Source organism: Myodes glareolus, chromosome 9 (assembly GCF_982192425.1).
Source record: "Myodes glareolus chromosome 9, mMyoGla1.1, whole genome shotgun sequence".
NCBI classification, from domain to species: domain Eukaryota; kingdom Metazoa; phylum Chordata; class Mammalia; order Rodentia; family Cricetidae; genus Myodes; species Myodes glareolus.
In genome coordinates, this window is record NC_142034.1 from 57,071,416 (window position 1) to 57,099,046 (window position 27,631).

Sequence of the window (27,631 nt, forward strand, 5' to 3'; positions counted from 1 at the left end):
CCAGGAGAGCAATCCTATGCTCTTCCTAAGACCAGTGCTAACTGGCTTCCCTGCTAAGCTACTTCCACGTGCCTGATTGAAGTCAGTCTTGGACTTGCCACGGAAGCCAAAACACTTCTGCTTTCCGTTCAGATGGGAAGTTAGCATTTAGTTTTTACCAGATGCTGTCTAGGAAGGCTGTGTTTTTGGCTGTGCATCAAAGCTGCCTCCAGTTCTAAAACTTTAATCTTCTAGGAAAATGTCTCAATACTCAAGATAGCTATCACATCTGTTTTTATATGCACTTGAGTAAACTGCTTTGAGACTTTTGGTCTGGTCTCTTAGCTATTGATTTTAGGCTCTTCACATGATTACAGAGGAGACTATAAAGAACGCAAACTATAGGCACATAGCATATCGATACCAAATTATAATTTAAAGAATAATGTTTTCTATGTGCCCCAGATTTAATAGGCACCTACAGCTTTCATAAGAAAGAGTTCTTTCCAACTGATATCATCATACAGTAGACCCAATGCATATACTATGGTATTAATTACATATCCATGGTATTAATATTAATGTTGAAAAGAGTTTTCATGGGATAGTGGAGAATATTTGGTGTTTGTTTTCTTTATGCAGTTATTAAACAAGGAGAATCAGTGACATGGTTAGTGTGAATTATCTCTGTCGACATAGCCTTAGCACCATTATTTTCCTAGATCTGAAAAACTGGGTTTGTGTTAAGGGATGTAGAGGCTACCTGGGATGTGACAATACCAAGATACCAGGGACAACTAAGAAGAAATAGGAATGACTTCTAGAGTTCTATTCACTGGAACAGGTTTTCTTGATAAGTGACACCTTTATCAACTTAAAATAAACCAAAGATACATGTGGATGTGTGCATATTTCTTAATAGCAGGTTGGCTGTGACTATTAAACAGCCTGAGAGTTTTTCAAACTTTGATACTGCTCTAGGAAGGTGACAAAAGACAGGGCCAGCCTAAGGATGCTGTTTGCAAAAGAACTTGGGTTCTTTATTTCCTTTCAATAGGATGGGACGGAATCCTATGTGGACATGACCAAAGGCTCCACATTTTGTGCCTCTCTTCAGTCATTCCACAGCACTGGGACCCGCTCACTCTTCACTTATGATTTTCGTGTGAACCTCGCGGCTCTTCACCCGCAGCTTGTTGACCTGAGACTCTGCGATGTCGGCCCGCTCCTCGGCTTCCTCCAGCTCATGCTGGATCTTGCGGAATTTGGAGAGATTTGTGTTGGACTGCTCCTCCTGAGAATAGAAACAGAATCATCATAAACCCATGCTGTAATCTTTCTAAGCCCTGTAGACTGGCAGAAACAGGAGTTGACATCGTACCCTTTCCAAGATCGAGATCTTGCTTACCATTGAAAGTAATTTTATGATCAAGATTGGTGTCCCGAAATCATCTCATTTCCATTTTGCAACCAAAATATCTTTTTGTAAGGATCTTATTTGCATGTGTGTGTGTGTGTCTGTCTGTCTGTTTTCGTGTGTGTATATAAACACTCTTGATGACCAGAAAAGGGCTTGGATCTCCTGGAGTTGGAGTAACAGGTTGTTTGTTGTTAACTGCCTGACATGGGTGCTGGGAACCAAGCTCAGATCCTCTGGGAGAGCAACTAGTGCTTTTAGTGACAGAAGCATCTCTCCAGCCCTGACAACCAAAACATCAGAATCAAGATTTGCCATAAATAAAGCAAGGGGGGAAAGGACATCAGAGAGGTCAAGATCATGAAAAGGCCAGCTGTTAATGCTAGCTGTTAGGTGATAATTGTTAACTGAAATTAGTTATTCCTTATCATATTAAGGATGATTTAATGATCATTTAAAACACCGAAATGACCATTGACGCTGACTGCAATCATTTTGGCACAAAGTGATTGTTTCCTCCTGATTTTGATATCACGATTGTATGGCCAGATTCCCGATGAAGACATTGTTACATTGTAGGACTTGAGCCTGTTTATCCACTGATAGACAATTCCCTCAGTTAAGCACGGCTTTTAGTGCTGAGTGGGTTTTGATTGGATAAAGCACCTGTGCTGTGATGGCAGTCAGGAGCAAGGCTGCCTTCCTTTCTTCCCCTGTCCTCCCTTGGACGGGCTTTGGTATGAGGGCTATGCGAGCTTTGTAATGTGAATTGGAAAGCTTCGCCCCTTTTTCTCATTGCTCCTGAACAGCTCACATAGCTGAGGATTATCTGTCCCTTGAAATTTTGAAAGACCTATCCAAACCTGGGTCCTTTTCAACAGTAGCAGGGTGACACATGTTCTTCAGAAAAAAAAAGGCCAGTTTCTTCCCGATCTCCACTCACTAAAACTAAAGACACTACACTAAAAACACTCCTCTATAAACAAGGCATGTTTCCCTTCTTATTATTGATGTTCTATTTGCATTTCCTCCAATTTTCTTCATTAAGCTAGCTATAAATGTATTTGTTTTATTAATTCTCCAAAGCTATCAGGTACTTTTAAAATGTCAAATTAGGAAATAGCACACTCGAATCAACTAATTCCTACTTTTATTTTATCAGAATATTTTGCTTCCATTTGTGTTATTAGTATTAATTTCTAGATTGGATGTAAGTTTATTTGTTTATTTTTATTTTTGATTAATGCCAAAAACTCAGAAAGCAATGGATTGTCCCTCTAAGTAATTTTGGCTGCATTCTATATATTTGTAGCAGTTGCACCTTACCTGTAATTTTATTTATAATAAATAATTATCTGGCAGTCATACTTTTCTAATGTATATTTCAGCCCGAGTTATTTTTTACTTTTATTTTTTATATGTGCAGATATTTTCCCTGCATGTAAATCTGTGAACGACTTGTTTGCCTGGGGCCCACGGAGGCCAGAAGAGGGTGTCAAGTCCCCTGGAACTAGAGTTCCAGATGGTTCTGGGTGCTGGGAACTAAACACAGGTCCGTGGAAACGTAACTAGTCTTCTTAACTGCTGAGCCATCTCTCCAACCTTCAAGAATTATTTTTCAGTTTGCTCGTTAGTGGCTAGGAGTCTGGAGAGTTCTGCGTATATTTCTTATCTCCGTATTGTTTTCCCACCACGACCTCAGAGAACAACGTGTATTATTTCTGCTTTTAAATCTTTTGCGGGTTTCTTTTGGAAGCTGGGGTTGTTTTCCCTTAAAATCAAGCTATTAATACTAGAAGCAATAGGCAAAAATTATAAAAATGTACACATCCCTGAAGTACAGAGTCTGGATACAGAAAATGACTTATATACTAAATGAGGCAGCAAATCAAATTATTTGGTAACTTTTCTCAATCCAAGGACTTCGCTCTTCCCTCCCCTAAAGATACTCACAGCCTCCTCCGCTTGTCTCTTGTAAGATTTCACTTTTGCCTGGAGTTTATCCACCAAATCCTGAAGCCTGAGAATATTTTTTCTGTCTTCTTCTGTCTGCAAGATTGTAAGAACCACAGGGCATTACTCCCAAAGCACGTGCTACCACTGTGAGTATCTCACACATCCGGAGGGGCAGTAGTTGCTAAGGACCGCTGCCTACCTGGTAAGTGAGCTCCTTCACTCGCCTCTCATGTTTGCGCAGACCTTTGACGGCCTCCACATTCCGCTTCTGCTCACTCTCAACTTCGCCCTCCAGTTCACGCACCTACAAAAGGGAAGACTCTGAAGAATTTTGTTCCAGTGAGGTATTGGAAACACGCGGGAAAAGACACCCACCCTGGCCTCCAGTTTCTGGATCTGTTTCTTGCCGCCCTTCAGCGCCAGCTGCTCAGCCTCGTCTAGACGCAACTGCAGGTCCTTCACCGTCTGCTCCATGTTTTTCTTCATCCGCTCCAGGTGGGCGCTGGTGTCCTGCTCCTTCTTCAGCTCCTCCGCCATCATGGCGGCCTGATAAGAATATCAAGAAAGCTATCGGCATCAGGATGTCTCGCTGCTCAGTCTCCATAAATGTGACTCTACTCACGTCAGTGATGGCTTTCTTGGCCTTCTCTTCTGCGTTGCGGGCTTCCTGGACGATGTCCTCCATCTCTCCTTGCATTTGGGAAATGTCTGTCTCCAGCTTCTTCTTGGTGTTGATGAGGCTGGTGTTCTGGTTAAAAAGAAGAGTTACACTTTCTGATGTTATCAAAGCACTTAGTGGTAGTTACTTCTTGAAAAAATATAAGATAAAAATTTGTAAGTAAAAGAAATGTCCTACAACATTAAAGAACCCTGTTCTAGACCACAGTTGTCCATAGAAAAAGATAGAAAGGCTGCAGAATAGTCAGCATCTTCGTGTGCATTAGAGGCAGATGAGGCAACTTTATGATTTTATAGTTGTCATTTACCAATCAAAACCATCCTTGTGCATAAGTAACATTACAACAAATGCTTGTAACATGCCATTCCTTCACAATAAAAATGCCAATGTGGCTAGTAAGTATTTATAGGTATGCTGATTTAGTAGAGTGTAGACACCCTTAAAGTGTTCTAGGGGGAGAATCAATAATGATTACTAACATAAAACAGTGGGAAACTTCTCAGGAACAGTGAAATTTGGCAGAAGTTAAAACCTGGTTGTTCTATGACAAGTCCAGGCTTTTATGTTCTGAGATGCTTAAGCATAAGCATTTACTGCTGGGAAGTCTTTGCACAAAACCCCACCTGGGTGTGCAGCAGCTGCACCCGCTCACTGGCATCCAGCAGCTCCTGTTCTGCAATCTTCCTGCTCCTCTCTGTCTGCTCCAGCGTGGCCCGCAGCTCCTCGATCTCAGCCTGCAGCAGGTTGGCTCTGCGCTCAACCATGGCCAGCTGCTCCTTCAGGTCCTCCTGGCCCCGGAGAGCATCGTCCAGGTGCAGCTGGGTGTCCTGTACAATATACAATCAATGAGACACCGCGTCCTCAGGTCAAGTAACCCCCTCGCCTGACATCATCTCTTGGTGCCGCCTACCTTGAGGATGCCTTGTGTGTTCCTGTAGTTTCTCAGGGCCTCAGCAGCCATGCGGTTGGAGTGGTTCAGCTGGATTTCCATCTCATTAAGGTCGCCCTCCATCTTCTTCTTGATCCTGATGGCGTCGTTCCTGCTCCTGATCTCCGCATCCAGCGTGCTCTGCATGGACTCCACGACTCTAATGTGGTTTCTCTTCAGCTGGTCGATCTCCTCGTCCTTCTCGGCAATCTTCCTGTCGATCTCAGACTTGACTTGGTTCAGCTCCAGCTGGATGCGCAGGATCTTTCCCTCTTCGTGCTCCAGAGATGCCTTAAGGACAGTGAGAGGCGACATCAGCAGACAACAAAGAAGCATGCTGGAGTTTTGCCACACAGAGATAACTGTGTTTCCCACATCTATTTCCTCGCCCTGTGGGTGGACTCAATTCTCCCTGAAAATGTTGATTAACCAAGCATGCAGCCTGTACCTCTGCTTCTTCTAGAGCAGCCTGAAGTTCGCATTTCTCTTGCTCTACTTGTTTCTTTATTTTCTCCAGCTCATGGATACGCTTCCCTCCTTCTGCGATCTGCTCCGTGAGGTCAGAAATCTCCTCTGTTAATGGGAGAGGGGAGATGTAAGGACATGGGCAAAGCATGACATAGAGGAGCGACCCCTCTGAGCCATGGGTATTGTTGGGAGAAAAGCCTCACGCTGTAAGTTCTTATTCTCTCGCTTCAGGGTTTCTAGCTGATCCAGAGACTCCTCGTAGGCATTCTTCATCTTGAAGAGCTCAGTGCCGAGGGAGCGGGCCTCCTTCTGGGACGCCTCCAGCTCGGCATGTGTTTCCTCGTATTTCTGCTTCCACTCTGCCAGGATCTGGAAAACCAAGAGCAGTGAGCTGCTGCGATGGAGAGGGGAAGGTACGCAGAGCAGAGAGAGGATGCTTCGGGAATCACCTTGTCGAAGTTCCTCTGCTTCTTGTCCAGGGCAGCGCAGGCCGCATTGGTCCTCTCCACGTCCAGCATGAGGTCCTCCACCTCGTTCTGCAGCCGCTGCTTCGTCTTCTCCAGGGAAGCACACTTGGCGTTCACGGCTTCCACGTGTTCCTCAGCCGCCTGCAGACGCTGAGCCAGCTTCTTCCTTGAAGATTACATAAATTTTAGGAAGAAGAAGTCATATTTAATAAAAAAATGAAATATTAGTAATTATAAATTATATTATATATTATACAATAAATGTTTGATGTGTAATTAAATATCTTGTATATTAATTATATTAACATAGTATATTAATTAAAGATTAATAATTCGATAAAAGTCACTGGGTTCTCTTAAGAACCAGACATGACTATACAGCAGTGGACAAGACAAATGTCACCCACTTTGGGAAGCTCACAAACAAGCAAGAGCAACCAACAGCAGTCAAGTCTGAAGTTTCTTAGTAACAGCTTTAGGATGTCAGTGCCATGAAGAGAAATAAAACATGGTACTCCTTCGGCAAGAACGCTCTGTATCTAGGGACGGTCTTGCTAAGAACCCAGAGTGAGCTAGTGGGAGACCTACAAAGACTGCGGCTTACAGAGAAGCCAGTTGATAAAGAAGTAGCAATGAACCCGGGGCACTCGACAAAGAACAGCAAGCTCTGTAGTTAGCAATTATTTGCTACCTCCACTGGATTTCAAGAGAGTGGGGCAGGGATGCGCTCATTCTACTCAGGGATTATTGTGACAGTCCATCAAACAGAAACTGGTCTGCAATGTTGCAGCATGGATGTGTAAAGTTTCCTGTACCATTCTCTCCCAAACAGGCACGTACTTGGCCTCCTCCAGCTCCTCCGTGCGCTGGATGGCGTCCGTCTCATATTTGGTCCTCCACTGGGCCACCTCGCTGTTGGCCTTGGACAGCGCCCTCTGCAGCTCAGCCTTAGATTCCTGCTCCTCCTCATACTGCTCCCGCAGCAGGTCGCAGTCGTGGCGGGAGGACTGCAGGGCGTGGGCCAGCGCGTTCTTGGCCTATGGAGATGGTCACACCTTCATTGTACTAGATATTCAAGCATTCCCTCTCCTCAGAGCTGATGGAACTGGCTCCTTTTAGGGTCAATACTTAGAACACAATGCTTTCGATCACCAGCTTTAGATCAATACTCACCTTTACTTCCTCTTCAAGCTGCCTCTTTAACTCCTCAATCTGTTGGGTAAAGGCTTGCTTTCCTCTTGATAACTGAGACACCAGCGCTTCCTTCTCATCAAGCTGCCGCGAAAATTCACCTGGGAAACAGAAGAACCAGCACTGTTGTTCTCTAAGTGAGGAAGACGTTCCGAAGCCCATTTGAAAAGTAAATTTAACTTTACTCCGCACCCCAGATTGAGAGTTCGGGTGATTAAACTATCTGCTGACCTTCTCAGGCTCTGTGCAAGATCTCTAGGTGCTCTAATGAAACGTTCGTAGCGATCCAGATGAATAAATACAGTTTAAATTCCTTTTCCTGCTCCATCATGACTTCTTTCTTATACAGTGTTACACAAAATTTGGTACTGACTATCCAAACAATTATCCAAAATCTACTTATAGAGACTTGCACATGCATGCACATATGCATGTGTGTGTGTGTGTGTGTGTGTGTGTGTGTGTGTGTGTGTGTGTGTGATTGCTACCATAGACATGTGAAAGTCAGGGGACAACTTTGTGGAGTCAGTTCTCTCCTCCCATCTTTATCTGGGATCTGGAGACTGAACTCAGTACTCCAGGCTGGTGAGGCCTTACCCACTGAGGACTTGCAGAGATGACTGAGAGATGGGCATGTATGTGCATTGCCCCATTCACAGATTGTGTTCATGTTGACATAAATGAAAGGATAAGTAGGGCTGGGGACATGACTTCATGGCAGACTACTTGCTTAGCCCTGGGTTTGATCCCCTGAACTGCAAAATAGGAATCGCAACAACAAACAACACAGGCTGAAACAGAAGCCCTGCTTTCCGCTGGAGTGACTCCTGATCCCAGCAACTGCTCTGTAGATAAATCCTCGTGACCTTTGTGGATCAGAGCTTGCACTAGTCATGACCTTGGATGCAGGCGGAGACTGAGCCTTCTGGTGAATCAGCCACGTTCTCAGCTGCTCATATCACCAAGTCATTTATTCTTAACTACCTCATCTCTAGGCTCAGACATCGTCGAAGACGGAGAATTACCAGATTCGGTCTGCAAGCGTCCCCTCTGGCTTGTCAGGTCGTTGATCAGTCGCTGCTGTTCTTCCTCCTTTGACTTGAGCTCGCTTACCTGGTCCTCCAGGGTGCGGCACATCTTCTCCAGGTTTCCCTGAAAGAGGAAGTGAAAGAAAGAATGATGAGACTCGGGGAGAATAACCATTATTGTATCTAAATCTTCTACAAAGGGAAAAACATTGGCTTGAACAAATAAATCAAACTATCCTATAAACTATGGAATCTAGACAATGTCTTTCCCTTAAAATAAAGTAAAATTATAAAGCTACGTGCACTGGCGATAGAATATTTTGAAGATTAGATTCTGATTTTGTGATTCTGCAAGAATTATATGGTCTGCTCTGTAAGAGGAGATTAAAAATACCTCACTGCTTTTATATATACTAGAATATTGTCATCTAATAAAAAATATGAGCAACCTGTCCTATGCGGCTGGAAACCTGGAGAACACAGCAGACCTGTGCTCAAGTCACCTGCTAACAGTGGGATGGTGTGATGTGCTTGCCTTTTCTCACATTTCTGCATTACTGCAAATAATGAGTGACTTAATGGATATGAAGTGCCCTAGGCAAACTGATGTGTCCATATGGATTAGAATCACTAATATCAATTTTCCAACCATGTACCTTGGCCTTAGACACTGTCTCTACGTTACTAGCGAGGTCGTCGATCTCCATCTTCATCTCGCTCTTCTCCTTCTCCAGCTTCTGCTTGACCCGCTGCAGGTTGTCAATCTGCTCCCCAAGCTCAGCCACGCTGTCCGCGTGCTTCTTCCGCAGGGTGGCTGCCGTGGCTTCATGCTGCAGGGTGGCCTCCTCCAGGTCCCTGCGCATCTTCTGGAACTCAGCCTCTCTCTTCTTGTTCATCTCGATCTGGGCAGAAGTGGCCCCGCCAGCTTCCTCCAGCCTCTCGCTGATCTCCTCCAGTTCCCGGGAGAGGTCAGAGCGCTGCTTCTCTGCTTTGGCCCTGGAGGCCCTCTCTGCCTCGATTTCCTCCTCCAGCTCCTCAATGCGGGCCTGGGGGTGGCAGGAAGTACAGACTCAGCTTCTTGGGTCAGTCATGTTTTTTCCTGATGAGTTAGACTGATGGAAGCCATTGGCTTACCTGCAGCTCCTTGATCTTCTTCTGCAGTTGAATGCCAACTGCCTGCTCATCTTCGATCTTGCTCTGCAGATTGCTCATCTCAAACTCTTTCCTTAAAGAAGAAACACAAGATAGAAATTCTATTCATCGCCAACACTGGAAGCAAAGCGCTAAGCAGTTTTTTTCATGCTTACTTTTTGAGCCTTTCATCAAGTTGCTGTTTCTCGTTTTCAATGTCCATGATGGACTCCTGGGCTAGCTTCAGGTCACCCTCAAGTTTCCTCTTGGCTCTTTCCAGGTCCATGCGAAGCTTCTTTTCTTGCTCCAAGGACCCCTCCAGCTAAATGAATACAGTGCCATGTCAAAAGGAATGTATAGTTGCTTTAGAAGGAAATTATTCTTATTAATACACGACTCACATCATCTACTTGCTGTTCAAGCTTGATTTTGGCTTTGGTCAGGGTGTTGACTTTGTCCTCCTCTGCCTGCAGGTCATCCAGGGTCTGCTGGTGGGCCTCTTGGAGGGCCTTCTTCTCCTTGGTCAGCTTGGCGATGGTTTCGTCCAGGCCCGCCATCTCCTCCGTGAGGTTTTTCACCTTAGGAAGCAAACATGTTATGTTTTAACATATTTGCCCTTATGTTTTGCCTCATAACTTAAAAGAGTCATAACTTTCCAGGGATCTGTCTCACACCTTGTTCTCGGTGGCGTGCTTCTCCTTCTCCACCTTGGCCAGGGTCAGCTCAAGGTCGTCGATGTCTTTCTTCAGCTCTGAGCACTCGTCCTCCAGCTTCCTCTTCTTGGCTGTCAGCTCGGCATTGATCTCCTCTTCATCCTCGGCTCTCTCGGTCACCTCTTTGATTTTGGCCTCCAGCTGGATTTTGGTTTTGATCAGCTGGTCGCATCTTTCCTCTGCATCGGCCAAGCCTTCAGCTTCCTGGAATCGGTGATACAATAACATTAGAAAGAAGGAATCAAATATATTTTTATGATAAGTCTTTAACTTCCTTGAGTTGGTCTATTAATAGCATTTCTTATGTTCATTTATTTAAGTTTCCAAGGACTTTTGTTTCATAAACCACCTACTGTGTGCAATGTGTTTTGCATATGTGGGAAAAACAAACTATGCTGCTTTCTTTTCCTTGTGACTGTATGCTTTATAGTAGACGAGAACACCCACCTCTCATAGGCTGTCATAAATCTAAAACATAATTCATAATATTAGACATCTAACACATTGGCTCCATGATGCTTTCATGAAATTCGTTTTCAGATTGGCCCTTGAGAGATGCGTGGGTGTGGAATGTGTAGAAATCAGCTTATGGCGGAAGCAGCAGGAGGCAGGTGGGGAGGGAAACATTTGTACAGGGAAAGTGCAAGATGCTGAAGGTGCAGATATATTTTCAATGTGGTACTGGAGAATGGTCCTATTTAAGATGCCCTGAATCTGAACTGAGGCATAAAGTCTTAAAATAAAATGTCTAATGGTCCTCTGCCATCATCCTTTGAGTGCCTAAAAGACTGTGATGTGCTCCATGCCATGAACTCAGCTGTGTGGACAGGATCCGAGTAACTCCCTAGGGAGAATGGGAAGGAGTTGGGTGCAGATTTGAAGGAAGCAGGAAGAAGAAACTTCTGTAAGCCTGGGGGAGTTATCACACTGCCACAACTTGACAAAAGAGACCATACAATAGCTGATTCAGAAGTGAGCAGTTGATAAATTTGGTGGAATAAAGGCAGGGAGAAAGGCACAGCAGATTGGAAGCTAAGGCAAAATTGTAGGTGTGGCTCAATAGGCCTCTGCCCATGGAGATGGAAGAAATAACAGACATGAGCTTTTGAGAGCAGTAGCAAGCGGTAATTCAGTACAGTCTGGTGTAGAACACTATCGCCCTTCAGCTGTCTACACGGTAAAGTGAGGCCAATGGATGTCAAGATGTTTTTCAAGGAAGCTTTAAAGAAAAAGATCTCTCTCCATGTTGTGTTCCCTTTATTCTTTGGGTTTGGTTTGTGTTAATCATCTTTGAGAACTCTCTTCAAACTGAAAAGAAGCCACAATTCCTGTAGACTGATGAAATGGTGTAGGCTGGAAGAAGACAGACAGTTCTACCTCATTGTCACGACACTGGTTTGGGTGTATTTATAGGGCAGTGAGAGAAATGTGGCCATTTGGAGTCTCTAGCCATCTCTCTACAATGAGTGATTCCCTGCCAAGTTTACATCTCCCTTATTGTGGTCAGAGCATCAGCACTTTATCCTGATAAGGGGTACCCAGGATAGAGCCCCAACTTACAGCCTGCACTTGGAGTTGCAGGTCATTTTTTTCTTTCAACAGTGACACCATCTTTTCTTCCAGTTCCTTCCTCTTTGCCTCTGACTTGGAGAGCTCGTCTTTGGTTTTCTGGAACTCTTCCTTCATGTTGGCCATCTCCTTCTCAGTCTCCGCACTCTTCAGCAGGGGTTTGATCTTGAAGAAGAGCTTCATCCAGGGCCAGTGCTTCACATTCATGAAGGCGCGGATGTTGTACTGGATGCAGAAGATGGACTCCCTGAAATGCAGGGTTTATAAACTAATTAGATACTCTGTAGACTATAAAGCGAGAATAAATCTCGGGAGTGAGCGTTGGAGGTTCTTTTCCCCTCCATCCCACCCCATTCTTCACTTGCATTCAACCTTGAAGATGAGAAAAGTTATATTTCATGGTGATGGTCAAGAACTTGTAACCATCCATTTCTCTACATCATTTCATCTCAAACTTGGACGTGGTTAAGAATCACCCAAAGAGATTACTTTGGGTAAAAAAAAAAAAAGACAACTGACTCTTGAATTCCACTTCCAGAAATTCAGACTTAGAGTATTTAACATGGACATGAAATTTCACATTTTTAATAAGACACAACAGATACCAATGTCACAAATCAAGGACTTCCCTTTGGGAGGCATTTCTATTCATCTGTACTTCAATTACTCTCACTAAGATAGCAGGGGGCAATGAAAATGGCAAAATGGCACAGTCCTTGTCAGAGGTGACAGATTTCTTCGACAGTCTCTAGTTTTACATGTCAATGTTGTGTGAATTTTGCATTTCATGCTATGAAGGTACATTTTCCTTAATCTAGACCATTTGGAAATTATTAACCATCGTATATAGGTAGTTGGCTCCCCAAGTATAACATTGTAGTATGGTCAGAAAAATTAAGCCTAACTGTAAGTGATAAAGGTTGTCTCATGTAACTTGTTTATGTGTGTATACAGATCTGTTCATATGTGTGGATGTATACGTGACCTTGTGGAATGTTTTTCATCACTGTTCTGAGACATCAGACTCTGTCATCTTCTAGTTCTTTCCCTCCATCAATCAGACTACCAGGAAGTCAACTCCTTTAATGACACTGTAGTAACTTTCTGGGAAAAGTTCTTCACAAATACCCTATTTTAAATTATGATTTTTCAATAATAGAAATGATTCAACTGAAGAAATAGTTTTATATATTATATGAAACATTTTAATACTACTATACATTTCAAGGCTCCCTATTTAATGTTTAATAAAACCATGTCATAGCTAGCAAAAGAAGGGCAAAAATTCATCTCTACCTACTCATTGGTATATTTTCTCCTGTTTGATCAAGAAATATCTATGCTTGATACCCCTCAACTCCTCACCCAGACACTCAGGAGATGTTCAGTGCTGACAGACCTTAAGTTCTCTCTCCCTTTCTCACAGAAGTTTCATTTGTTCCTTCCTACCACAACTAAGTCCTAACTGTCAGCCACCTTGAGTGTATTTTTAAAGACACAAGATGTGAATAAACCACACATTTTTATACCTTCTCTCCACCATCTTCTGGTACTCCACTCTTGCCAAGAACCCTCTGCACATGGCCTGGGTACGGGTAATCAGCTGGGCCAACTTGTCGTCTCTCATCTCCTCTAGGAGCCCCAGAAGACCAGCTTTGAAGAAGACCTGTGTGCAAGCAATGTTGCAGATCAGAAACTCCACACTGAGTTCAAAGGAACAGGAAGACACGAGGCTGGATTTTGAGAGGATTACCTTGGTGTGACCAAACTTATACTGAGTGTGGTCAATGTCGATGGATCCAAGGAGCTTCTCAGAAGCCTTCTTGCTGTCGATGAATTGTCCCTCAGGGATGGCACTTGCGTTTAACACCTTGTATCTGTTAAAATAAGTGTAGTTTGTAAAGATCTGTTTTACAAACAGTAGCCAAATTCTAAATGATTTATTTAAAATTCAAAGCTTTTTTATAATTGTTTTTTTGTCACCAACAGACATTACCTGCATAGTTTTCCAACCTATTGGTTATATATTTTTTTATTCATTGTGCCTTCCTTTATTCTCTCTCTCTCTCTCTCTCTCTCTCTCTCTCTCTCTCTCTCTCTCTTTCTCTCTCTCATTTTAACCAGTTTCCCTTCATATAGCCATGGCTGTCCTGAAACTCACTCTGTACACTAGACTGATTTCAAAGTCACAGAAATGCACCCACTTCTGTCTCCTGGGTGCTGGGATTAAAGTTGCATACCACCATACCCATCCAGTTCCTACCTCTTTTTTTTAAATCAGATTCTGTCCTCAAGGACTAAATCATTTTGTTCTCATTTAAGAGTATATGGCCTATGCAATATAATGTATTATTTTTGTTTAATAAATTTGTTTCAATGAAAGATCATAAGTCCAAGAAATCTGGTTATTTTAATTAATGAATATAGTAACACTATTAATTAAAGAAAAATCCTTGAATTTAAGATGGAAAAGGGGAGGGGAAACATGGGAGGAGTTGAAGGGAGGAAAGGAAAAGGGGAAGTGATGTAATTATATTTTAATAATAAAAATAATAAGGAATATAGTAGATGAGGTTTTAGGTTTGAGAAATGATCCTATCAGTCTAAGAATAAACCTTGGATGCCCTTCATCTTGAGCACTGCTATTCTCTGTCTACCAGCTCTAGACTCAGAGGCCAGTGCCCTGCAAGCTGCTACCCAGAACTTTTTCTTGATTCTCAAGATCAGCATATCAGGGAGGAGAAAAGAGATCTAACTAAGCACTGTCACCATGACATGCCCCCTATTATTCTAGGGAATCCTGGGAAGTTCATCTGTGAGAAATAACTGAAATCAAACAAATCAAGAAGGTGAGCTATTTGAAGCTAGCTCTGTGCAACATCCCAACCCGGTGACCTATTAGCTTTGACTTTAAGCACTTAATTTGGTCTCTTTGAATCCTACTCATTTGGCCAGAAAATGGGGTCATAGTAGTTCTTGTCTGGACTGAGTGGTGGTGAGGGTTAAATGGGTCAGAGCAGTGAAAAGGCACCTCTCCTAACTCCTGGATCCAGGGTGCATATCTACGAGCCTTAATAAATCTAGTGAACATTTTGCACAGAGCTTAACATATGATATTCTTTCCTTCTTTTTTTTAATTTTGTTTTTTTGAGGTAGAGTTTCTCTGTGTAGCCCTGGCTGTCCTGGAGCTAACCCTGTAGACCAAGATGGCCTCAAACTCAGAGATTTTCCTGCCTCTGCCTCCAAGTGCTAGGATTAAAGACATGAACCACCACTACTGCCCAGTTCAAAGAGTATCTTTTTCTTCTTTTTTTTCTTTTCTTTTTTGTTCTTGTTTTTTGAGACAGGGTTTCTTTGTGTAACTTTGGAAGCTGTCCTGAAACTTGCTCTGTAGACCAGACTGGCCTCTAACTCACTAACTCACAAAAATCCACCTGCCTCTACCTCCCAAGTGCTGGGATTAAAGGCATGCACCACTACCACCTCGCAAATAGCATCATTTCAAAATGTTGTAAGACTCAGGATCTTTAGTTCTTTTGTGGCAAATTAAAAACATTAGAGGTATACTTTTCACTAAATTGTTTTGCATACGTCAAACTTATTTATACTAAGCATCAAAGACACATTATAATTTGGAGAGCCTGACCTCTGCTTGAAGTCTGCATAGAGGATCCTGCTGGGGAAGCCCTTCCGGCAGATGCGGATGCCTTCCAGCACACCGTTACACCTCAGCTGGTGCAGGACCAGTTCATGCTCCATAGCACCTGGAAATACAAGTTTATTTCACAGCAGAACATAACAAAGGAGATGTGGCAGCCACGCCTTGTACTGTCACTCTGGAGCTCCTTACCGGGAGTCTTGGTTTCATTGGGAATGATGCACCTCACGAAGTGGGGGTGGGTGCTCCTAAGGTTGGTCATCAGCTTGTTCAGATTCTCCTGTAAGATCAGAAAACCATTGTCAGACTATCAGCAGAGGGATGAGCAGTTGGTGATGTCTGTAAAATCAACCCGCGGCTTGGGCTGACTGACTGCATAGCCGGTGTTCTTTCTTTCTATTATTGAATATGTGTATGTGTGTATTATATGTGTGTATGCATGTGTGTATACCACTCTTGTGGAGCTTTAGGCTAAGGCTGGGTGTCAACCCATAGGTGTCTTCTACCTAATGGCTGAGACAGGGTCTCTCATTGGACTAGAACTTTGCCACATTGGCCAGAGCTTGCGCCCTGGCATCTTCTAAGGATCCATCTGCCTCTGCCTCTCATATTGGTAGGACTATAGGTGCACACCATCATACTGCTTCTTTTAATGTGACTTTTGGGAATTTGAACTCAGACCTCCACACCTGAAAGACAAATACTTCACTGCCTAAGCTCCCTGCTTTTGACACAGGAGGACCAGCTTTCACCCAAAGAAGACCCTGTTGCTTCTGCTGAGATGCTGGTCCTCAGTCCATCCTGCTGCATTCTTGTTGGCAGGAGCGCTGTGTGTCAAAACCCTTGGGGTATGCTTCTTTTCCCTTTAGACAGCATTGTCCTGTTTTCCTCCCTGACCTTGGCCATCCAAACTTCTATCTACCTATTAAATGGTCCCTCTATCTTTTACTAAACTCTATGATTCTTCATTAAGGAAATGCAATCCTGCACCATATTTGGACCTTGGACATTTTGTACAGCTCCGTCGATAAGGTAATAACTTTATAACTTGGTGTGGACCACTGGTTAGATCAGTAGCAGCAATGTAGTAGCTAGGTTGACTGCTAGGTTGCATCAGTCTTACTTGTTTTGATGCTGGTTTAATTTTGGCCTCGCTGTTATTATATTCTCACAGTGTACCCCAGACTGCTTTCAGATTTTCAGTCCTCCTGGTTCTGCCTCCCAAGTCCAGGATTACAGGAGTCCAACACCACAATGGACGGTTTCCTGCGTCTTACTTATATATTCTTACTCTTTCTGTACTTGGCTTTGGTACTTGCACCCAATTAGATTATGAATGGTGAATCATTAAGTCCCACTAGAATTCCTAAGAGGTACCGCTCATTCTGTGATGGCTCAGAAAGTTGAGATAAGATAATGTCTAACTGATCTCTCCCGTTTCATGTTAACGGAAGCCGTAAATGTCAGCGCTTTTCTAGAGTCTCCTGGAAAACGTGATCTCGTACTTCTAAAGCCAGACTCCTAAGGTAATTGGAGGTGCTACAGTTTGCCCTTACTCTGAACAGAGCAGACACGGTCTGGAAAGAAGACCCCTTCTTCTTAGCACCTTTCTTGGCGGCCCCACCGCTGCTGGCCTCTAAGGAAGGAAAAGGATAGCGTCATTCAAATACAGTCTTGAGTCAGGGGGCTCCATCCTGCCGATTCCTGTGTTTTCCATGCTCAAGTGGAACTCTCTCACCCCAGGACCATCCTCCCACCATATGGACCCCCTTGAAATCTTGTTTTATCACCTAAGTTCACACCCACTTTTTGATATTCGCTATCTGGAGATGATGTGAACAGCAGTCCCCTACCCATGAAAAGGTGGACCTTCTGATACTGATACTTGGCACACAGTGACTTAAAAATCTTCAGTAGAAGCTAGCACTGAAAGGCAGGAGTTGGTCACTATATTTTCTTTAACATCCCCAGAGGCTTCACATTTAGTACAGTGGGCGAAGGAGGAAAGAATTACAGAAACGGTTGAGAGCCCAATAGTTCCTTTCTGGCCATTGAAATAAGGTTCCTGTTAGCAATAAGGTGATCCCAAATAGATAAGCTCCAGTGTAGCCTACTACTCAAGGAATGAGGGGTTTGGCATGCCACCTTCTGCTGGGGCTCTCTCACCAGCCTCAAACTAAGAGCTCTGTTGTAATATTTACAGAAAGTTAAGGCTTGGAGGCCTCACCTGCTTCAGCAGTTTGAGCTCCAGAGAAGAGGTAAGCCAGAGTTTTCACTGAAGACTTCTGGTACAGCCCAACCACAGTCTCATTCAGGGGGTCCTTGTTCTTGTCCAGCCAGCCGGTGATGTTGTAGTCTACAGTGCCCGCATAGTGAATCAGGGAGAAGTGGGCCTCGGCTTTGCCTTTGACCACCTTAGGCTTCTGGAAGTTGGCAGACTTTCCAAGGTGCTGTTCATACAGCTTGTTCTTGAAGGAAGTGTCTGTCGCCTTGGGGAACATGCACTCCTCTTCCAGGATGGAGAAGATGCCCATCGGCTGGATTGAAGGAGAGGCAAAGGCATCTGAGTTATGTATACATGAGCAGCAGGATACATGGGAAGGGGACTCAGAGCAGACGAAGCGGGGAGGGGATACCTTCTCGATGAGCTCGATGCAGGCGGCCAGGTCCATCCCGAAGTCGATGAATGTCCACTCGATGCCTTCCTTCTTGTACTCCTCCTGCTCCAGCACGAACATGTGGTGGTTGAAGAACTGCTGCAGCTTCTCGTTGGTGAAGTTGATGCACAGCTGCTCCAGGCTGTTGAACTAAATAGATAGATATGCATATTTGTCTCTGAAATTAAGTAGGCATTTTATTTACAATAATTTTTAGAAGGTAGTATTCACATCATTGGTCAGGAGAGTCTCTTCTGAAATGCAAAATAAGCTTGGAAGGTTTGAGGCACATGGAAGTCACTGTTCATTGCTGTTTTATAGAAAGTCTTAAATCGGCATTAATTCTATTTATTTTGAATTTCTTAAATTTACACAGTTTTCCCGAGTTTTAACTTAATCTCCCTAGGTTTATTCCAGTTACCCCCTATGTCTTCCAGTGGCCTCATCTAAGAGCAAACTCTCAATCCCTAAAAAAAAAAAAGCTGGTTCAAAGCCTATATTGCAGGAACACCACTATGGTTAGAATTTCAAGTGATTAGCAATTGTTATTTAGTGTGAAACAAAAACAATAAACAAGACACAAAAGACCACATATAATAGAACAGCACGCTTTTTTATCTTTAAAAACCCTACCAAATAGCAAATGAACTAGATCTACTTAGACTAGACTCCTTTTCCTTGCTTTTCTATATTTTCTGTTAAAGCCAAGTTTTATTATAATAATTAGAAAAGAGATAAACTTTTAAGAAGCCATGAGTAGAGAAATGTATTTCATGATCAAATAGAAATTTTTATTTCGTGATATTACATTAACAAGCATTAAATTTTAATTGCATTTAATTAATGATGATTCTAAATTATCAAGCCTTTCTCAGCCTTTATTATCTCCCTAAGTGTCTCTCAGTGATTTCTGCCCTGTATACCCAGAGCATATTATGGGTTACTAAGTTTCACTGTGCTATTTAATGTCAGCTTCCTTTACAGCTTGGGAGTTTCAGAACCGCCCCCCTTCCACATTTCAACTCTTTCCATCCTGCGGGTCCTCCTTACATGTGCTGTGTGTCATTTGCTACAGGAAATGGCTAGTAGGACAAGCAAATGCCCTTCAAGTCTTCATATCACAGACGGGGGCAAGAAAGGGTCCTGATACTCGGAAAATCTTAGTAATATATTCATTGCTATAAAGCTGCTCCATCAACCAAGCAACTCACATCAAAGATCTCAAAGCCAGCGATGTCCAAGACCCCGATGAAGTACTGCCTGGGCTGCTTGGTGTCCAGCTGCTGGTTGATGCGGGTGACCATCCACAGGAACATCTTCTCGTACATGGCCTTAGCCAGGGCACCCACTGCATTGGTCACCTTGAAAGATGAAGATAGAACACATTGAAATTACATGAGGAATACACAATGCTTTCATCCCTTGTGGTGGTTTTTAATTAGGCATTTACCTGCTCTACAGTCTGGCCCTTGGTGACGTACTCATTGCCGACCTTGACCCTGGGGTAGCACAGGGCTTTGAGCAGGTCAGCAGAGTTCAGACCCTGAAGATAGGCAGCCTTGTCAGCAACTAAAAGAAAGGGTGGATACAATGATATTAGGGCCCAAAGAAGTCCATTTTCTTAAAATAATAATAATAATCTTCATGCATTTTGTACAGTGTTCTCAGTATATTTTTGATAGTCTTTTTAAAAATCTCACTGAGTTCAAGACTCTGACTGCCCAAAATCGTGTTCCTGCTTTTCAAAGTGTATCATTTAAGTGCTCTGTAAAACTCAGATCGAAAATGTGAGTGTGCCTTCCTAGGAAAACTATGGGTAACGCGTTCAGGGTGTGAGTTTCAGAAGAAGCGTGACGTCAGGTGGAAGACGCAGCTGTACCTTCAGTGCCGTCTGGCTCAGCTTGCTCCTCACGCTGCTTCTGCTTGAACTTCATGTTCCCATAATGCATCACGGCTCCCGTGAGCTTGTAGATGGAGACCTTTTCTTCATTAGTGAAGCCCAAAATGTCAATAGCACTCTGCCAACGAAATCAAGATAGTAAGTGTTATGTTATGATCTGTTATTTAGAGCTCGCAATCCCATCACTCACGACAAACTGGTTACGTGGAGGAAACCACACCAGCACTTCTGGAGAGAGGGCGTGGACAGAGGGCGTGGACAGGATGCTCCCTGGAGCAATGAGGTTATAGGTGTGTGTCACCACATGAATCAAAAAAAAAAAAAAAAACAAGAAAAGATTAGGCGAAAACGTGATCAACCTCAGACTCTTATTATTTTGAGAAGTCGCACCTCGAAGTCAGCAAGGACTTTGGCAAACTCTGGAATGATGAATCATAAAAGTCTGGTGAGGGACAGCATCTAACCCCAGGGGGCCAGGGGTTCAGTGTTTGTTTAGTACCCTCAACTCTTTCTTTGCTGTTTCTTCTAGAGACTCTGAATAGTTATCAGAGTGAACCACATCGCTGACCCTACACAGTGATCCCAAGCATTGTTTGGGGTTCTACTTACATCTGTGGCCATCAGTTCTTCCTGATCATCAATGCTGGCCACACTGATCTCCCCTTGGCTGACAAATGGGTAATCGTATGGGTTCGTGGTGATCAGCAGCATTTCTATGTACATAGAAAAGAGCAAAGATGAGCACAGCCACTGTCTTCATCAAAGCAGAAGCTTTTCAGATTCATAAGAAGAGGGCGAAAGATGATTGACGTGCACTAAGTACCTTGAAGATGATGTCATGGTATTCCCTGTCAATGACTAGTTTTTTAAACATCGCTACAATATAACAAATGGTATGCATGTATGAAATTTTCAAAGGATAAAGATGACCTCAAACTAGTATAGCCTTTCTCACGGTGAGTATTTAAAAGTCAGAAATGGAAGCAAACTAAAGCCTTAAAAGAGAAAGCATAGTATTAAGTAAATTTTGCCTGTTTCTAGTGTGTAGCACTGTGCAACCATCCACAATACTGTGGCACAATATTAAGATGAAGAAAATCATGACACTCAGTACGTGTGTGTGTATATATATATATACATACATACATATATACATACTTATATATATATATAACAAAAGTATAACCATAACTTCAACTGTGTAAATGTTATGCATTTATCCATACATAATGATATAAGTATAGAAAGCGAAGTGAATAGGATGATGTTTATCTAGGTATTCATATGGTTATTTCACAGTAGAAATTGGAGATAGTTCTTCACTTTTCTTTTGCTTCCTTAAGAATTTTTATGATAAGCAAATACAAATTTTAACAAATTTACAAAGCTTTCTCTTTTTTTGATACTGGAGACTGAACTTGAGCTCGGTTCTGAGTTATATAATCAATCCTATAAAGCTAATTTTTAATGAAAATTTAAAAAACATCAAAATTCAAACACAGAGTATCAGGCTGAGCGCTGACAGGCGTGGTGTGGTGACTTCAGAAAGGAATGGACATTCCTTACCAATCAGCTCTGGCTTCTTGTTGGATGTGATCTGATAGAAAATATGGTAGCTCCTTTCCGCCTTGAGCTGGAAAGTGACCCGGGACTTCTCTAGCAGATCTGGAAGAAAGCAGGTCACCAAAGGGAAACTGTAAAAGCTGACCCGGTGTGCGGGTTTGGCTGTTAGCGGGGTTAGCAGACCCCAGAACAGAACGGCGCTACAGACAAGCACTCACACGTCTCGATGTCAGCAGATGCCAGTTTCCCCGTGGTGCCAAAGTGGATTCTGATGAATTTACCCTGGAAAGGAAAACTAATATGTCTACTTCGTTCTCAATAACATCAAATGGTTGAAAATGTTCAAAACACTTGGGACAATACTGTTTTAATTTTAAACCATGCCGGAGACTACTTGCAACAGGAATAAAATGCCTCTCTTCTATTTTACAAGTAGAAGGACTTTTATCTTTGAGTTAAGAATTTATGAATATAATATAGGAGGCAATGCTGTGTTAATTAGCTTGGATTAATTAGCCCACAATGTATAAAATATATTAAAACATCCCATTGTTTCCCATAAATATATGCAGTTATTGTCAAAATTAAAAATAAAATATTTTGCAGTATCAATAGTAATAATAATAAGAAGAAAAATTCTAGAAAAGAGTCACGTGTCCTTTAGGTCAGAGTTTTTCAGTCTGTGAAATATGTCAAAGAAAACCACAGTCTGCTATTTGGTGAATGTAGGATTCAACGACTGCGTCACAGACATCCTACAGATTTCGGTCAATGAGCAGCGCCCATCACAATGAACAAGAGACTCACAAAGCGGGAGGAGTTGTCATTCCTCACAGTCTTGGCGTTGCCAAAGGCCTCCAGCAGGGGGTTGGCGCTGATGATCTGATCTTCCAGGGTCCCCTGCAAGGGAAAGCTCAGTCCTTACATCTGAGGCTCAGGAACTTCTACCCAAAAGAGCCTGGACTCTGGGACAGTCAGACCCACCTGCATTTTGCCAGTGGGAGCCTCCTCCTTCTTCTTGTCCCCAGTGACCGCAATTGTTGCAAAGTACTGGATGACACGCTTGGTGTTCACAGTCTTCCCGGCCCCGGATTCTCCACTGTCAAATTAAAACAATCAGAGGAGTCGCTGCATCTAGCAACTTGCACAGCCATGAAAAGAAGCATGGAAACCTACTTACGTGATCAGGATTGACTGATTCTCTCGGTCTACAAGAGAAAACGCAGGCACTTAATGTCGTTTCAAACCCAGTTGTAAATGGCTAGAATAGTCTAAGGGCATGAAATTTCTATTTCTCGATTGAGCCGCCTTAGGGCCTGGTGCACACTGGCCTAACATCTCCCAGTTTCTCTCTCTTCTGCTCCCCTACTTAGCACACGTGCACCCATTTACACCAAACACCACCACTCTTACATCTTCCCAGATGTTTCATTCAAAGGGGAAAATATCCTCTGATGAAGAAAAAGGCTGAGAAACCTTGGTCTAAGGGGTGGTGACAGGGTTGCGTTTTACTGAGGCACAAAGTGTTCTTCCTAATATTCTACCACTAAATCCATATCTAGACTAGACCTGGCCTTCCCATCCCCTTTTTATGACACATTAAGTTAGAGACTCATTCATGGTGGGCCAATGAACTGATGAGGCACCGACGTGGGCAATGTTTTGATGTGTAAGGAGTAACAGGGGGCAAAGGCAGAAGCCTTGACAGTATCGTGGTTTCGGAATAGTTTTAAGTGGAAGCAAGAAATTATTTGGATGTTTTACTCTGCCGAATAAATTCTCCATGCCATTCCCAACAGGACCACAAGTATTTGAGGTCAACCTAGCTGGGCCAATCACCAGAGAGGTAGTCACAACGGAATGTCGTAACACCAGAAACTCCTTAAAATTTGACTGGTTGGTTCTGGCAAAGGCAGTCCCCATTGGACTGTTGGTCACAATCCATGATACCAAGGAGAAAACCACAGAAGCAAAGTTTGTTCTCCTGCTTCTTGCCTTCTGGTAATAAAGAATGGGTCTGTGTGCATGGCTGTGTCTTGTGTGCATGTGTGTGCATCTGCACAGGGGTGCTTGTATTTTTGTGTTCCTAGTTCTCCCCGCAGATAACGTCTGTTGAACTTTAAACATCAAAGAGCTCAGAAGCCATTTTATTTTATGCCACACAAGCCTCTGTGAGAAGGGATCATGCCAAGTGGTTTGATGTAATTGATTTGAGACTCTCTTTAGGGGTCTACGGGAAAAGAATTAGGCACATACAAAATAACCAAGTTACTCACCTGTCAGCATGAACTGGTAGGCATTGTCAGAGATGGAGAAGATGTGGGGCGGGGCCTCCTGGCGCTTTTTGCCTCGGTAGGCCGCCACCACCTCTGGGTTGTACACCGGCAGCCACTTGTAGGGGTTGACAGTGACACAGAAGAGGCCCGAGTAGGTCTGTGTAAGCAAAGAGGAAATGACTACCCAAGAGCCCTTCTTCTCTGTTCTACTCACTTAGTGAGATTTTGAGAAAAAGAAGTACTTTCCATGAGTACATTTCTTTCTGGAATCAGCACAGAAACTGAAGACTGGCAGACAGCAACATCTTTGAGGGAACAACCAATTCAGGGTTCCTACTGCTTCCCCTGAGACTTAGGGTTGCCACACAGCAGGAGCACCAAAGTCATGTCTATCCATTTGATTTAAAGTGTGGACTTTAAAAAAATGAGACATTTTTGTCATTTGAAAGAGATGGGAATATATTTCCTCTGCAAAATTGAGACAATTTGAATGTATAAGACTATAAATTTGAACATAAATGTATTCAACAATAAGGGGTGATTGGGGACTTTGGAGCATTTTAAGACAGCATGATAAAAGCCCTTCAAAAATATATGGGATGGTATGTAGATGTAGCACCATGGGGAAGCACTGCAAAATATTTTGAGTTACAGAGTGACAGAGAGCAAATAAAGAGCAAATAAATGCATCATGATTACAATGCAGGGATTTAAAAGATATCTGTCAACTGGTTAAGGACTGGCACCAACCAGGAACGTAAGCATCTGACCTGTGTGGATGTTGCCCAGCTGAAAACCAGTGCCAGCTAAACTATATAAAAATATGAATATGTAATATATGCCATTCAAAATGTTTATTGGATATGTATGTATGTATGTATGTATGTATGTATGTATGGTGCCAGGACCCTGTAAGACAGTCAAGCTAAAACATAAATGAGACAGTGTTCCTTGAGACATTCACAGGCAATGTAAGAGATGGAGAAGTTAATGAATGACCAGGAAAAACAGAATCAATGTGAAAGCAGGGATAGGAGCAGCAGGACAGAGGAGGCAAGGCTGCCTGGCACACTGAAAGGAGTTCAAGGAGGAAAGAACCAGAAATAAATTATTGTTACGTGGGGAGAAAGCAAAACTGAATGAAAATTGATCCCTAAGAGTTCCATTTTGAAATATTAAAACGTGTTTATTTTTTCCTTGATTTGAGACGATTAGGCAACAGCAATGGAGAGGGAAGGGAAGGCCTGAGCATGTTTGATCAACAGGTCTGTGGTCGAGTCAGACAGCCAAGGCTGTGGCCTTCTCTTGGGAGAGAAGATCAAGTGTTGCTTTCAGGATGTGCCTTACACTCTCAATAATAACTAGTGATTCTATTGGCAATTTCAAGGGACTAGTAGATACTTGTGACTCATTTGTACATCAGTGTGAGTGATAGGCTTTTAGGGCACATGGTGGTGATAGTAAACTCCCCCCTCACCCTCCATGGAGGGACACTCACATAGATCATCCAGGCTGCATAACGCTCTTTGAGGTTGTACAGCACGGCGGGCTCGTGCAGGTGGGTCATCATGGCCATGTCCTCGATCTTGTCGTACTTGGGAGGGTTCATGGGGAAGACTTGGTCTTCCTTCACTGTCAGGGTCTGGTAAATAGAAAGTAGAACAGTCAGTGTCAAGTGAGTGACCAAACCTTCAAAATCAGCGCAATGTCACACGTGCAACAAGGCAGGCTCTCTCTCTCCTTACCGCTCCCGCTTCGGTTTTCACGGTCACTTTCCCTGCATCTTTGCTCTGAATGGTTCCTTTGACGAAGGATTCCTTGGGCTCCGCCACAAAGACAGATGTTTTGGCGTCAAAAGGCCTATTCTGGGCCTCGATTCGCTCCTTTTCAGACTTTCGGAGGTAAGGAGCAGCCTCCCCGAAAACGGCCATCTCGGAGTCCGAACTCATGGCTGCTGAACTCACAGACCCTAAAGGAGATTAAAGAAACAAACAAGTGAAAAAAAAAACATAGTCTACACTGTTCAGTATACCAGCATATTTTTAAAAATTAGTATTATTTGAGCTGTATGACTATTTTCCCTGTATGTGTGTATGCATACGCATGCATGCATACATATAGCTATAACGTGCACTATGTGCATGCTTGGTACCTGCAGAAGCCAGAAGAGAGAGTGTTAGATCTCCCCTTACACTGGAGTTACAGATGGCTGTGAGGCACCATATGGGTGCTAGGAACTGACCTTGGGTCCTCAACAAGAACAACAATCACTCTTAACCACTGAATCTTTCTCCAACCCAAACGGCATATCTTCACAGAGTCTGTTTCAGGGGTCCAGTTGTAAATTACACTAAGGAGTTCTACTGATACCAGGCTGCAGTTACTGAAGCAAGCATCACAAGAACAAAAATACATGAGGTTGCAGGGATGCAGGCTCAGGGCTTGACATCCAGCATCTCCCATCTTGAGACAGGCATGCTAGCTGGGAAACTAGATTACAGGTAGAGTGATGTTGCCGAGGACTGTGTGACCAGGGGTAAGTCCCTTGATCATTTTGAGCCTCAGAGATTCCCTCTTTAGGGCAAGGATTATAATCCCAGCTTCTTTTCACTCTGAAGCCCCAAGGATAGGGTGATAATGTGGGAAAAAAAAAAAAACCATGTTAAAAGGACAACTAAGGAATTGGAAAGGGTTCGGGCTACTATTTGCATATAAAATGTCATTTACTCTAATGTCACACATTTTTCTGGCCATGTAAGGTAAGGCAACTTTATTTCTTCTTATAGATATTCAGCCAAATTCTTCCAAAGTAGTTTTGAAAGAATTTTAATTTTGTTTCCTCCTGCTCCACCTGCCTCCCCTCTTTTTCGGTTGGATGCTGGGTAGACTATTCCAGCATGATGCTTTTGCACGCTAAACCAAGTCAAACTCACGAAGGAGGCAACCCACACCCACCCTCATCCTTGTGCTCCCACGTGGCAAGGTTCCCCGTGCTCTAACTTTCCTTGTACAGAACATGAGACCTGGCAGCTTGCCCTTCGCTACTTCTAGGTCCAATGCGAGGTGGGGATGGAATCCTGCTGCAGTACTGCAGGCTCAAATGCTCGTCCCTCACTTAAATCCACGCCCCCAGTCTCCCTCTCCAGAGAAGCAGCGTGCAGTACTAACAGGGCTCCTGAATGCCTTGTTCCCATATTGAAAAAAAAATCTCACTATGTTCTGGTTTCACACAGTAACTTTTCTGCAGGCCTATAAAAAGTTTAAAAGGGCCATTATTCTAAGTACTTTCTTCCTCACTAGAGATCATGTTTATTGAATGAATTCTAATAGCAAGACATACTTTTCAAAAAAAAAAAACTGAGCTTTTCTACCAAAGGGATTTTAGTAGTTTTTTGATTGTTTGTTGTGTTTCTTGTAGAGACTAAATATATCTTTAAAAATATATTAGAATTTCTTTTTGCTCCCTTGTCCTTTGCTCCAAGTGCCCGAGTCACCAGTGCAAGTCCTCCCTCCCTTCCCAGTCCCTCTCCTTAGGAGCAGTTGTTAGTGCTTCCAGAGACAAGCGCTCTCTCAAAGGATGCTAAGTGGCAGGAAACCAGAGACTCCCCATCACACCTCCAGGGACTGGTTAGTCCAAGCCTTCCTTACCTTACTGGTAAATGAGAAGATGTGGCTGGGAAATAAGAGGGTCCTGTATGAGGAAGGAAAAAAAAAAAAGGAAGGCACTTTATAAGTTGAGCACTAAAATCCCACTGGCTATGGGGAGCCGATGTGAAGATGTGAAAGCCCCGGGAGCTGCAGCCCAGGCGGTGGCCAGTGTCCTGCTCCCACCTACCTTGGAGCTTTTTAAAGCAGGACGAGTCAGCCTTGTGCGGGACTCTTTTATATGGATAGCTATGGAAACAATGCAGCTGCCTCTTCTTTCTTAAGTCAAAAGGAATTGTCTGGCAAAAACTCTCTTGGCAATCCAGCGTCTCTGCATGATTCTCATTCATATTAAGAATGGTTGGATATAATTAGAAATATTTTTCTTATTGAGTATGTGGATAAA

At 43.2% G+C, this 27,631-nt stretch overlaps 1 protein-coding gene across 1 annotated transcript; it reads right to left on the reverse strand.

Annotated features, from left to right (window-relative positions):
* Positions 1-992: 992 nt before the first annotated feature.
* On the reverse strand, positions 993-27,378 carry LOC125409574 (myosin-2-like). The gene is made up of 39 exons (XM_087910512.1): positions 27,229-27,378; positions 25,326-25,549; positions 25,079-25,222; positions 23,581-23,737; positions 22,485-22,512; positions 22,289-22,403; positions 22,112-22,204; positions 21,523-21,586; positions 21,308-21,406; positions 20,351-20,454; positions 19,721-19,859; positions 19,292-19,410; positions 19,053-19,202; positions 17,821-17,991; positions 17,412-17,721; positions 16,741-16,820; positions 15,377-15,464; positions 15,173-15,290; positions 13,280-13,403; positions 13,056-13,192; positions 11,518-11,773; positions 9,919-10,161; positions 9,646-9,822; positions 9,421-9,566; positions 9,248-9,338; positions 8,770-9,159; positions 8,111-8,237; positions 7,068-7,186; positions 6,735-6,931; positions 5,877-6,060; positions 5,631-5,796; positions 5,408-5,532; positions 4,942-5,250; positions 4,655-4,858; positions 3,975-4,100; positions 3,728-3,898; positions 3,552-3,656; positions 3,350-3,445; positions 993-1,273 (listed from the first exon to the last, which is right to left on the reverse strand). Exons 2-39 carry the CDS (start codon positions 25,527-25,529, stop codon positions 1,121-1,123), a joined length of 5,829 nt encoding a protein of 1,942 aa, XP_087766638.1. The 5' UTR covers positions 25,530-25,549; positions 27,229-27,378; the 3' UTR covers positions 993-1,120.
* Positions 27,379-27,631: the final 253 nt, after the last annotated feature.